General features: G+C 42.1%; 3 protein-coding genes across 5 annotated transcripts; 1 reads left to right on the top strand and 2 right to left on the bottom strand.

The window, feature by feature from the left end:
* Positions 1 to 212: 212 nt before the first annotated feature.
* Positions 213 to 2,684, top strand: LOC115678211 (uncharacterized). 2 transcript variants are annotated; one of them, XM_056318518.1, is made up of 5 exons: positions 213 to 700; positions 1,552 to 1,788; positions 1,865 to 1,900; positions 2,010 to 2,082; positions 2,293 to 2,354. In XM_056318518.1, the coding sequence occupies exons 1-5, from the start codon at positions 494 to 496 to the stop codon at positions 2,301 to 2,303; spliced, it is 564 nt and encodes a 187-aa protein (XP_056174493.1). In that variant the 5' UTR covers positions 213 to 493; the 3' UTR covers positions 2,304 to 2,354. The 2 variants fall into 2 exon arrangements, with proteins under 2 accessions (XP_056174493.1, XP_030457414.2); XM_030601554.2 differs by having other exon boundaries at positions 1,865 to 2,082; positions 2,293 to 2,684.
* A 1,452-nt stretch (positions 2,685 to 4,136) lies between these two features.
* LOC115678166 (uncharacterized) lies at positions 4,137 to 8,727 on the bottom strand. 2 transcript variants are annotated; one of them, XM_030601495.2, is made up of 7 exons: positions 8,324 to 8,727; positions 7,394 to 7,857; positions 7,065 to 7,179; positions 5,966 to 6,640; positions 5,364 to 5,441; positions 4,732 to 4,833; positions 4,137 to 4,504 (listed from the first exon to the last, which is right to left on the bottom strand). In XM_030601495.2, the coding sequence occupies exons 1-7, from the start codon at positions 8,690 to 8,692 to the stop codon at positions 4,232 to 4,234; spliced, it is 2,076 nt and encodes a 691-aa protein (XP_030457355.2). In that variant the 5' UTR covers positions 8,693 to 8,727; the 3' UTR covers positions 4,137 to 4,231. The 2 variants fall into 2 exon arrangements, with proteins under 2 accessions (XP_030457355.2, XP_056174469.1); XM_056318494.1 differs by lacking the exon at positions 8,324 to 8,727 and adding an exon at positions 7,994 to 8,314.
* A 1,164-nt stretch (positions 8,728 to 9,891) lies between these two features.
* On the bottom strand, positions 9,892 to 12,304 carry LOC115678022 (serine/threonine-protein kinase Aurora-3). The gene is made up of 6 exons (XM_030601296.2): positions 12,123 to 12,304; positions 11,513 to 11,755; positions 11,304 to 11,399; positions 10,395 to 10,609; positions 10,236 to 10,308; positions 9,892 to 10,131 (listed from the first exon to the last, which is right to left on the bottom strand). Exons 1-6 carry the CDS (start codon positions 12,231 to 12,233, stop codon positions 10,033 to 10,035), a joined length of 837 nt encoding a protein of 278 aa, XP_030457156.1. The 5' UTR covers positions 12,234 to 12,304; the 3' UTR covers positions 9,892 to 10,032.
* Positions 12,305 to 12,391: the final 87 nt, after the last annotated feature.

Genomic DNA, 12,391 nt, shown 5'->3' on the forward strand with positions numbered 1-12,391 from the left:
ATTTGCCAATTTAATATTAGGTCAGTCGTACCAAATCCTTCCCGCCACCGTCCTCAAGCTATTCTTAGCACGAAGGAATAGCTATTTCCGCGAGGGCAAAAGGGATTAGCTATCTAGTTCCTAATGTGGGGGGAGAAATAATTGTTTTTCCGAACTTGTAAATTCCAGACAAGCGTTGTCCCTTTTCTTCTGGTACGAAGCCGACGGACATTGTAACGAACCAGATCGATCGCCACCTCGACGCTGTCTCAATTTGCATCCTCCACATTATCCTCCTCCTCCTCCGCCTCGGCCTCCTCGTCTCTCTCTCTTTCGACGAGTCGCGCGAATTGAAGAGGGAACGCTGACCATGTATTGAACCCAGGATTCATACGAATCCACGCGCGTCCTCTCTGCCCCGGTCGCGACCGTCCTCTAATGCTATAGAGCCTCTCGTATGATCCTGAAACACATCGATTGTCTAGCCAAGAGGATGGAACAGTAAACTACCGTGATGGAGAGCAACAGAGACGGAGACTACGTGAGATTAGAGGACGGGGAGGATGTCGACAGCAGCGCAAGGAGCGTGGCGCTGCCGGAAGTCCCTACAAGCAGCGAAACATGGCGGTGTTGGGGGGTCAAGGAGATTGGGCTGTGCATCTTGGCAGGTGTCGCGGCGGTGATTATCATCAATTGGCTCGGCCCACCATTCATGAACAAGGTAGTCTCGCATTGATCGGATAACAATATTCCACGACCATGAACTGATCTCTCCTCCAGCCGAAAAATGCAGCCGCTAATACCCGGGTCTAAATTTTTCGATTGATGTAAACGCTGAGTATATACAGGCAGGCATGAGCATTTCTGAAACAAGAGCGAAACTATTGAAAGAATCGCGAATCTGTCATGGCGCCAGCACGGCTCTTCTCGAAAATTTTCTTGGAAAAGCATATCATTCATCTTGTCAGCTAAAACATGAGTTGTTTTTACTGGGACAAACGGAGGGTGCGATTCATATTGTCACCACCATGTTAGATATGCAGTCACCAACATGGATTGTTTGTATTTGTTGAATATCTGTGCCCCCTTTTTTTTTTATGGATTGAGGTACTTGGTGAATTCTTTTGGCATTGTTGATAGACCTTGATGCCGAGTCTTGGTCGTAAATTGATCAAATACACGTCGGAGTTGCTCGGTTGATGATGAAACTCGTATTCAGATTTATCGTTCTTGCGCAGATTTCGAAATGAAATAGCCTATGAGACGGAAAAAGACGATACTATTCGGAATATCGAAAATATTAAAAGCATTACGCATCTTGTCCGGTCTGATTGAATGATGGAGAAAGATCACTCGGACATGAACCCTAAGTACTGTCATGATAGTTCTGGGATTTCGATTAATGGTGCATATGATATATCCAGTTTCTGGTGATTTCAATCACTAGTTCTCTCAGCCTTTGTAGTTATAAATCATTCAAAACTCGAGCAAAACACTTGGTTCATTTGATTATCTCGAGTTTTTTCCGGCTTTGATCTGCATGATTTCTCTGATATTCCAGCTATTTTCTAGGTGGTTATCCCAGCTATCGATTGGGTGACACAAACCTTCGACCCTCCGACTCTGGCATTCCTGATTTTCGCCTCGACCGCTCTATTCCCTGCCTTGATGGTGCCGTCTACGCCTTCCATATGGATCGCCGGGATGTCCTTCGGTTACGTGACTGGGTTCGCTCTAGTAATGGCCGGAGTCACAATCGGTGTAACCCTGCCTTATTTCATCGGTTTGCCCTTCCGGCATAAGATTCAGGTACATGTATCATATGAATTCTTCAAATTGGTCTCCGAGAAGATAACCGTTTCTCACGGGTCACCCGTCTTTGCAGAGATGGTTGGGGAGATACCCGAAGCAAGCATCCATGGTAAGACTCGCCGGCGAAGGGAGCTGGTTTCATCAGTTCCAAGCGGTCGTGTTGATCAGAATTTCTCCATTCCCGTATATGCTGTTCAATTACACTATCGTCGCTGCAGATGTTAAATACAGTCCGTATCTGCTGGGCTCGTTGGTCGGAATGGTGCCTGAAGTCCTTCTTACTCTCTACGGGTCAGTGCCCTTCTCCATTTTTTATTCTCAGACATTCTCATCATTCTCGTTGGCTCCCTGTAAAACTCCATGTAGGGCAATGCCTGCTGCTGCATATACTGACACGTGAACGTGCTTAAATTGGCACCCCAGAAAGTTTTATGATTCCCTAATATAACTTTTTATCTCCATGTCGTCTGTTTGATCGGGATTGAAACTCGTGTTGTTCAGTGGGAAGTTGATTCGCCAATTGGCAGATGCGGCGGATCATCACAAGGGCCTTTCGAAGCCGCATATAGCTCTTAATCTGGTCGGGTTCGGCGTGGGCGTGATCGCAACCGTGACGAGCGGCATATATGCCAAATGGCGGCTCGAGGAGCGGCGGAGGAAAGAGGAGCGGACGCTGGGTTGACTCGGGAAATGCGTGAACGGACATGGACATGGGGCGCTCCTCCGAAGAGTTTCGGCTCGGAATTTCGAAAGGAAGTAAAAGATGCAGATTTCGAAAGAAAGAACACTGAACTTGCGCCTCACTGTTTGTACCACTAATGGTTTCTGTCATTAGGCTGTGAAATCGTCGAAGTTCTCTAATCTAAGCATTTCGATTCATTAGTTTTCAGCTACCTTTCCGAGCTAATAGATTTCGAAAAGAGTTCGTAAGTAAGGAAAGGTACCGGTCATCTGATTTCGCGGTAATTTGTTGTTAAGTTACCAATACTTTTATAAAATTACTTACTTCTTTTGGAAGTTTACAAATTAATTTTAATTTATCTTTCTAACTATACCTTAAGTAGACCATCTCTTAGATAAAATTGTCAATCTCTATTTAAGTGACTTATATATCTAAATTTTTCGCGATTAATTTACCAACTAATCTTGGATTAGCAACTCTCGGCCGAGTGACTTACCAACGTTTATTTGATTTTTTGAAATTAATCACCTTTAACATTTACCGACATTAATTTATCACTCATATAAATGCCTTCAATTGTATATCATGAATTGATCAATCAGCCTTTCTCACATTAAGTTACCGACTAGTCACGTATGAGTTGCTTAACTTTACAAACTTAATTATTGAGTTACCAGCTTATTAAATTTGCCAACTCTTTTTTAAAAATTACCAACCTTAATTAGAGCGAAGACCAACTTTTATCTAATTAAGTTACCAACAAATTATGCATTGCCAACTCTAACTGAGTTAGTTATCGGCATTTATTTTGTTTCTCAAAATTACCTCATTTACAAACTTTTATTTAGGTTTCTTACTAATACCTTAAATTTGTTGATTATTATATGAAATTACAACCTTCATACGAGTGACTTATCACTTTATCTTCAATAAAGTTACCAACTATTTGACTTACCAAATCCCATTTGTTTTTCTTATTACCAATCTTCAATTTTTTCTTAATTGACCAACTTTTCTAAGTTACAACATTTTTTTTGGCCTTTCTCGTCAACTTTTTTAATTTACCAACACGTTGCGGAAACCACCAACTTCAATGAGAGTTGCATTACCAACTCCTATTTGAGTTAGTTACGAATGTTTATTCGATTATTTCTTTAAAAATACCAAATTCTCTTATACCTGATAAAATAACAGCCTCTCTCATAGTTTAGCAACTGTTTTATGATAATCAAACAGGGGAAGCTTAGAAAACGTTTTGGCTCAAAGGAAAGAAGGCAAGAGTCATAGAAAGGAAAGACCAAAGAAATAACAAGCAACAATCTCAACAAAGACCTGAAATTTCTGCATAGGACTAACAGGAGGCTTGCGCTCAGACAAGAATTTTAGTAATACGAAAGAACTTGGAGAAATGCTCCTTCTCATATGCAGCTTTTGGAGGTATATCTTATCGTTCATCAATATGGAGTTAAGGTTATCGATGATGAGACTGATAGATTATGCTAGTTGATGTAATCACAAGATCCTGAGAGGGCAAATCCAAGAAATCAAGGGTGATTGATTGAATATGGAATGAATTCAGCAGATAGAATGGGCATCCTAGAGACAAGGATGGAAGTAGATCTACGGGAAGTTGAAATCAGGAACATACAGTGAAAGTGATGGATAACAAACGTAAACATCACTGAATGTGTTTCAATTGTTATACCAGTGATACAATAGAAAATGGAGGAAAACTTTATATATAATTTAAGGTAGCATTTATCCATCCTCGAGAATTTCTCTATGCAGATGCATACATGTAGTGCTGCAGTATTTGTAATTATACCTATGAAATGGTATTTTACCATCCAATGAGACATAACAACAGGAGCAGTTAGTATCTTCACTTAGCGCGCTTTTTGGCTGTGAAGTGCTTGGCGCCGAGTTTCCACTATTGCCTTGAGCACTAAGGGCTGCAGCTGCGGCCATCCTTCTCTCGGCAGCGGCTGCTCTCTTTTCCCTCTCAGCAGCCTGTGCTGCCATCAATTGCTCCTGAGTAGAGATTGAGAGGAAAAGAACACATCGCTACATCAGTACCAATTTCACAAACGATCTCAGTGGATGATTTTCTGGATGAGATCAGTGAACCAAACTTTGCATGAATGGACAGCGTTAGAAGCAGCAGAAGAAGGGCAGAAAGGATAGATCAATCGCAACTCCTACAAACAAACAAAAATAGAACTTAGTGAAGGCATGGCTCCTTGAGACTGTTTTCTTACCTCTTTGGATATTTGAGATATTCCACTAGGTTGAGACAGTCCTTTCCTAGCAGATGTATCTCCAGAAGCTTTCACTTCATTTTGAGAGGCTGCAGCCTGAACCTGGATTCACCCGTTTGGGAAAAGGATGAAATAAGAAAGTGAGATGATAGCATGCGGCATACCAAATGTCAGTTGCTAATACTAAATAATACTGGCCTAGGGCCCAGGCTTACATCAGAAGCACGGCTAATTCTTGGCCGGCAAGGCAGAACACCACTAGTTTCTAATAAATGAGATAAGTAAATCAATCCATAAATGACATGGGAAAACCACAAAATTCATCCCTCGTAACCAAGCTCTTAAGTAGGAACCTAGACGAAATCGAACGAGCTCAATTTTCCCTTCACTGTTATATAAAAAGGAAACCAACCATCATTCTCTCGCAAAAAGGCCAAACAAACATGCGCGAGCGAACAATCACCAAAAGTGCTAATGATCTTTCAGAAGATATCGTCATTCAGTCCAAAAGCCTCTATAATCGCATATAATCTGCATCTAGGGGAAATGTGTAGAAGAAAACTACAACTTAGGGAAAAGATAAACAATTTTAAGAAATTACTGTAAGTTTCAGAAAACAACTATATACGCACCTGAGCTTTCTTTTCTTTGGCCTTACGTAGTTTCTTTAACTCTTTTGCTCTGGCTTTCTTCTTGGCATCTTTCTCTGCCTGAAAACCTCCAGCAACGTTAGTAATAAGCTTGACTGTGTAAAAGAATGACTTGACTGCTATAACAAAGGTTGACAGAATGACGAACTAACACAGACCAATAGAAGGTATCACTTACCGAGAATAGGACTGACACTAAAAGACATAAAACAAATGCTCACATAGAAGACTCATACCAAATGTAGCAATCATAGATTTTTAAAGTTTAAAGTACATCTGATGTGACCATTGCTACTAATGCCTTCATTGCACCAAAGAAAAATATCCATGTTTAAGCAAAATTGTAGAATGAATGAATTGATTCTCTTATCATACAAGACAACATGATGTATCGAACCAGAACCAACTATACAAAGTTTGACAAGATAGTCAGCCAGACAGACATTAAATCCTAAGGTATGAATGCTTCAAATATAAAACTCTTGTAGAACTTAACCCAAATCAATTGCTGATAGGAAAAGAGAAGAATTGATGACCACTAGGAGCACAAACACTTAGTAATTAGCATGGAGCATGAAATCTACCTGCTTAGCAGCTTGAGATTCCTCCATTTCTCTAGTTAATGCACTGGGTACTTTAGCAGCATGCCAGTCCCACTTATCAAGGTTTGAGGCCATAAAACGTCTGTAAACATTTCTCACTTCCTTTTCACTTGCCAACATATATGGTGTCCGTCCCCTTTGATCTTTTGCGCAAGGGTCCATCCCCTCTTCCAGGAGTTCCAGAACCTTCTGAACATTTCCCAGTTTCGTCGCTTCATGCAATGGTGTCAATCTACCAATCACTTCATTATGGTCACTGTCACTTGATATTAATGTATCAGGCTTTATGGGACCTGAACAAGTTTCAATCATCTCCATATGTGCCAATTTTTGACCCAATTCATCCTTGATAGCAACCAGTTCATCATGGACCACAGCAATGTTGCTTGAAGATGACTTATCTCCTTCCATCAATGTTATTTCTTTCTCACCATTTTCATACGCAACTTGGGTCAATTGATTGTATATACGTTTGGCTTCTTTCAAAGTAGGTCTCCGAACATTAAAGGAAATGTTACGTACAACAGATTGAGAATGGCCAAAATATGGCTTCTCTCCACTGAAAAGAAGCTGGCGGTTATTTGAAGGTGCATAAATGAAAACACTGGTACAAGCATCAAAATAAGGCTTCCAAGAAAGAAGTAACTCCTGAATATCCTGGAACACAGAAATATTCAATCTGTTAAGGATACAGACATGGCTATGTTAAATACGTTACCAGATCTTCTACTTGATAATCATGCATAGAAAGGGAAAAGATAGTCATTCAGACACTTTACTCTTATAAGCTCAGGAAACATCTATGAAGAAATAAGTAAAAAAGACTTGATCACCCAAGAATGACTAAGATTTATGGAATAGTATGAATCTATGAAACAATAGCAGTCAAACTGGAAAAGACGAGTACAGCAAAACTCCTTGAGGAAATACAATCAATTTGTTCCCCATGTTTATTTACTTTTTTTTTTTTTTTGCTTAAATGGGCTTTTACTTCCCCATCAGCAAATAGTTTCTTGTAGAAGCATGATAATGCAATTAAAGGAAATTGATAAGTACTTTATCAAAGAGTCTGACAAGATACCTTTTTTAAGGCGAGTTCATTATACCGCCGAAGTGAGGCTCCAGCAGAATGTGCAGCTCTGCCACTTGCATCCTTAAGCGACTGTTTCTTGCCTGCCTTAGCCCTCACGACATATCTATATGCAAAGAAAATGAATTCAGAGAACATTTCTTCCACAAGTATATTGTTAGAAGGAGGGATAATAACATTGTTATTCAGTGTACAGATCATTAATTAGTACAAGTGAAAATGAAAGTCAACTGAATGATCCGAAACTTTGAATGTTCACAGTGAAATCCGATTCAGTTTATTTTCTGATTATTAAAACTTTCAGACAGTAGAGACCCGACCTGTGGAATGTCTTGTGAGCCACAACACCATTACCATCAAAAACACATCCAGCAAAGTGCCCCCCACTGGCAAGCAAGACAATCCTCAGACGAGTATTATCCCTTGGTTCACGAATCAGATCGTTAAGCTTCTGAATGATTACATTCGCATTTAATGTGGTTAAGGAACCGCTGTCATAAACGGCGACTGCTTTACCATTATCAAAGAGTATAACTTCAGACTCACTCTGAAGTAAGGACTTCCAGATGGAAACTATTTCGCCAGTCTGAAGCTGAACAAATATCTTCTGCTTAGTAATTTCATCCGATCCCTTATGAAATTCACTGTGGAGCCTGGGTCCCTGGTCAAGTTCATCTTCTGAACCTGATATGCTTGATATCTCATAGTCTATAAAAGAATCAGATGTCAGCTTATCAAAATCCTCCTCCTCCATGATATCTTTCCCAGCAACGCTCAGCTTTACCTACATACATTGTACACGCTAATTTGTCACAGTTTATCAATGAAATCTTCAAGTTCAAGCAAATATTCACGACAACTCGAAGAAAGGGAAAAATGGGTCCTTTCGCACGACCCAGCATCCTGGATAGTGGTTATACCCATATTGCATGTTCGGACATACTTCACATAATTCTCACAATTACCAACAGACTGAGAGAATCTAAGACACCCTTTGCTAACAAATAGGAGTTCTTTCGATGGCTTCCATATCAAATCAGATTACTTTTTACCCCGGGGAAGAGCCTCGTCTAAGCTCACTACGCCTAAGAACAGCCAGCCAAATTCATCGGTCATCATCATCAAAACATCCGAATAAACACTTTCGTCATTCGAAGTCACCGACCAAACACAGCCGCATCTACCTAATCCTCGGAGAATCGACAATAACGAGAGGACAGGGAGACTGCAAAAGGGTCAAAGGAGCTCACATTGAGGCGATGGAAATCGGACTTGAAGTGCGAGCGCTGGTCGAGGAGCGACTCGAACTCGGCCTTGCAAGTGTTGCAGGTCCATCTGGCCAGGGCGACGCCGTCCGCGCAGCCCTTGCCGCCTTCGCGGCTATCCTCTGGGGTTTTGAGGTCGGGGGCGAGGGAGGCCTCGGTCTCGGAAGGCAGAACGACTGCTGCGGCTGCGGCGGCGGCGGTCGTCGATGAGGAGGAGGAGTTTGGGGATTGGAGGAGGACGCAGGAGTCGAAGAAGTCGGGCGGCAATTCGAAGACGGACCGGTGGCGCCTTTCCGCCGACGGCGCGGCGCTTGCGGCGGCGGCGGCGGCGGTGCCGTGGGTATACTCCTCCATTGGCGTTTATTTGGGAGGTTAATAGGGAATGGCTTTTGACTCAGAGTTATCGTTGTGCGATGTATATGCGTGGCATAATATACGCGTCATTAATTTTTTTTTTTTAAAAAAGTCATAAAAGATTCATTTTATGTTTGTCAAATCTTAGAACTTTATAGTAATTTTCTTTAAATTTTTCGACAATCTTGTTCTTATGCATCACCCGACTCGATAAGCATTATATACTCAGTTCGAAGATATTATGTTCGAAAAGTATAATGACTAGACTGCGGCATTACTTTAATAAATTAAGGTTGAGATTTCATGTCAGAACTCATTCAACGAGATAAAAATCTCAATGGACACTAAATGTTTAAATATACATGTTGGACAAATATACATGTTTATAGCATGATCCAAGATTTATACTCAAATACACATGTTGGACAAAACAAAATGTTTAAATCTTTGAACACTCAAAAGAATATCTAACTATCATATCTTTTCCTTTCTTCAATGTTTACAGCAGTATCTGACTATGGAGACCAACAAATCAATCAGAATATTTTGGGACCATTTGGTTTGAGGAAATTTCTCAAATTTTCATCAGTTGTGCAGTACTTACAGAAAGTGAAACTCGAATTTGATACCCCCAATGCCTTGACCAATAAGGCCGCATACCTCCAATTTTCCTTGTCATTTGCAAGATTTTCACGGAAATTTCGTCTGGTGAGAAAAATGGAGGGTTTCCAAAATTTGTTTTCAGCGAAAACACAGGAGAATAGTTTTCTCATTTTTGCTGGCTGTTGGATATATGACTTGGAGATGTTGCCTCTGTTTTCAGTCCGATTGAAAACAGGGGATATGCTCATATGAGCAAAATCAATCCATGGTACTTTGTCAACACCGCTCTCTCTTGGTCTTCCATCTCCGCTTTCTCTCTCTAGCTTCGACAGCTTTTTTTCGTGGCTAACGGTTGGACACGACAATTCGCCGGTCAGCGCGAGTTGTAAGGCCCAAATGTCGACAGTGCTAGTAGTGCCCAATTGAAGTCGAGGGCCATGTCGACAATGGTTTTCTTTGCCAATCGCAACACAAGAATTTCCTCTTGAAGTCACCTTTCCGCAACAGCAAGCACGTCGATGCACCCTCAACAACTTTGCATCTGAGAATGCATCATCTCGGTTCGGAGGAAATCGATGGCCTGGATATCGAAGCCGTTGTAAGCAGAAAAAGGACATCGGCAAATGCTTCATCCTCCCGATGAAAGAACATTAATTTACAACATTCACAGAGGGTTAAATTCCTATTTTGGCATCCAATGATCCATCCAAAACCTCCGCAGCCAAAGCAAACCTATGCTAATTGCAAATACCCTCAGGATTTGCATTCTTGGTGATCCAAGGGTGCTCCACGATCTTCTGAAGAGAGAGCCTCTTTGAAGAGTCCTTAACCAGGAGCTGCAAAAGAAAGGGAAAACAATTCAGTAAGCTCTTGACTATCCCCGCTACCACCACTCCTGGCAATGTATCAAGAGAAAACCGAACGCTGATATGCTTATTACCTGGCAAATAAGATTCTTAGCCTCTGAAGATACATGAGGAACGGGAGGGAAATTCAAATCCACCTCCATTATCCTGCATTCAAGCACGAGTTACGTGTTTTCGGTTCTCGTTAATGCTGGGGTCGGGGAGCAAATTAAAAGCAATCGTCATATTTCTACCTTTTGAATGTGTCCCTTTGGCTCTCAGCCTCAAATGGAGGGACGCCATAGAGGAACTCGTAACAAAGTATGCCCAGAGTCCAGTTATCTACAGCATGATCATGAGCTTTATTTTCTACCATTTCTGGTGCCAAATAATCTAAAGTTCCACACATGGTGTGTCTCTTGCCCTTCGACTGTACAGACCATCCAAAGTCTGCAATTTTCAGCCTACCCTGCACAAATAACTTGTGTTACCGTACAGCCATGAAATACTTTTCCCAGTCTTCGTCTTTACCAATGAGTTAGAAGATTTATCCCAGCTGACCTATAATGAATTTGATCTAACCAATCATAAAATGGCTATAAATACACAAGTCCACTTTTATTGAAGCTCAATATCGACAGATTCTAAGAGATAAACGAAAATTCCAAGCTCCTGTTACTGTGAGCTACAACATGAGAGGGTAAATTCCTAAATGCTTGTTCAAGCAGAAACACCTCTAAATGACTTGGGTTATGTTTAAATATCTCATAACTGGATAAATGGCTTTACGTATAGAAATCATACATAGGGATAGAGCAGGACAACAACATAAGGAAGATATGAGAATCAAGAACCATCACCCAGTTCCAAAGATCTTGTAGCACAAACTGAACACCAAATCAGGTTCAGCTTTCTCCAAGAAGCAAGAATTCAACAGAATTAATCGTCCAATCATAGTCTCAGCCACATCCTTCAATGTGTGATTCTTTGAAGAAAATTGTTCCACAAGCAGATTCAAAGAAACCCAAACAAAACTTTTTCATAACGAATCATGTTAAGACATTAAACCTTTCCCCTACCCCTCCATACTAACATGAAGTTTGCATATTTTAATTTCAAGAAAACGAACCAACTAAAGCACATAAATAGAATCGGGCGAGTACCTCGTGATCAAGCAACAAATTTTCCGGCTTGATATCCCTGTGAATCACATGGTTCTCGTGGCAGTAGGCCAATGCTTGTGCGAGGCTGGCGATGTACTGAAGTTCAGCAGCAGAGGCAATTTCAAATGATGAGGCCATCGCCATAACCCAACTCCGAAACAGCAATGAACAATAAAGAAAACTGCCAAAAAGTAAGAAGGCGTCGTCACCGTGGCGGCGTGCTTCTCGTTGAGATGCCCGTGCTTCCTCAGCACGTTGTACAGCTCGCCCCCGTAAGCATACTCGAGTATCAGGAAGATGCGCTCGCTGTCGTGAAACCAGCCGAAGAGGCGCAGTATGTTCGCGTGCCGGAGGCTAGTCTGGATCTCCATCTCCCTCCTCAGCTGGTGGTGGATCCGGTACTTCTCGATCTGCTCCTTGAATATCACCTTCAGCGCCACTATGTATTGGCTCTAAAAAAGCCGAAACAGATCAAAAAGGAAAAAGAAAAAAAAAATCAGTTCGAAACTGCAGACAGTCCCTAAAATCCAAGTCCCTTCGCTTCAGTAGCTAGACAAAATCAGGCGAAAAAACGTGCGGAGGAGAGGACCGAGCGTGCGATTCGACCGAATCGAGCGGAATTCCCGAATGTCCGGGAGAGCGAGAACATCGATCGGACCGCGACAGGGGTCGCGCGCCGACGAAGCGATGCGAACGAACTAGGATTTCAAACGCGCCGAATTCGAAACCATCATCGTCATCTTCCGCGAATCCAGCTGCGAATCGGAACGACGAGGAGAAAAAGAGAAGCGAATCTTTGCTGCGACGGGGGAGGTTTACCTTGACCTCGCGGGCGAGATAGACGCGGCCGAACTTGCCTTTGCCGAGGGGCTTGCCGATCTCGAAGTCACGCAGCGACCATCCCTTCCTCGAGCTTCCCTCCGCCTTCATCTCCCCGCCTTGGATCCGCGCTGCTGCGAGCTGCTCGGCGGTGGTCTTCTTCAATGGGGGAGAGAGAGAGAGAGAGACGAGAGAGAGAGCGAAGCGAGAAGAGGGAAAGAGCTTGGAATTTGAAATCGCTGGACGTTCGCCACCCAAACGACGCCGTA

Source organism: Syzygium oleosum, unplaced genomic scaffold (genome assembly GCF_021117445.2).
Source record: "Syzygium oleosum isolate NSW1041296 unplaced genomic scaffold, Sole_v2.1 Sole_v2.15, whole genome shotgun sequence".
In the NCBI taxonomy this organism is placed as follows: domain Eukaryota; kingdom Viridiplantae; phylum Streptophyta; class Magnoliopsida; order Myrtales; family Myrtaceae; genus Syzygium; species Syzygium oleosum.

Coding starts and splice junctions, on each gene's coding strand:
- LOC115678166 (XM_030601495.2), bottom strand. CDS start 8,692: ATGGAGGAGTATACCCACGGCACCGCCGCCGCCGCCGCCGCAAGCGCC. Junction 7,180..7,393: donor GCTCACAAGACATTCCACAG/GTCGGGTCTCTA, acceptor CTTTGCATATAG/ATATGTCGTGAGGGCTAAGG. Junction 4,834..5,363: donor CCAAAGAAAAGAAAGCTCAG/GTGCGTATATAG, acceptor GGGTGAATCCAG/GTTCAGGCTGCAGCCTCTCA.
- LOC115678022 (XM_030601296.2), bottom strand. CDS start 12,233: ATGAAGGCGGAGGGAAGCTCGAGGAAGGGATGGTCGCTGCGTGACTTC. Junction 10,610..11,303: donor ATTTGTTGCTTGATCACGAG/GTACTCGCCCGA, acceptor TTATTTGTGCAG/GGTAGGCTGAAAATTGCAGA. Junction 10,309..10,394: donor CAAAGGGACACATTCAAAAG/GTAGAAATATGA, acceptor GCTTGAATGCAG/GATAATGGAGGTGGATTTGA.
- LOC115678211 (XM_030601554.2), top strand. CDS start 494: ATGGAGAGCAACAGAGACGGAGACTACGTGAGATTAGAGGACGGGGAG. Junction 1,789..1,864: donor CCTTCCGGCATAAGATTCAG/GTACATGTATCA, acceptor CCGTCTTTGCAG/AGATGGTTGGGGAGATACCC. Junction 2,083..2,292: donor GTCCTTCTTACTCTCTACGG/GTCAGTGCCCTT, acceptor CGTGTTGTTCAG/TGGGAAGTTGATTCGCCAAT.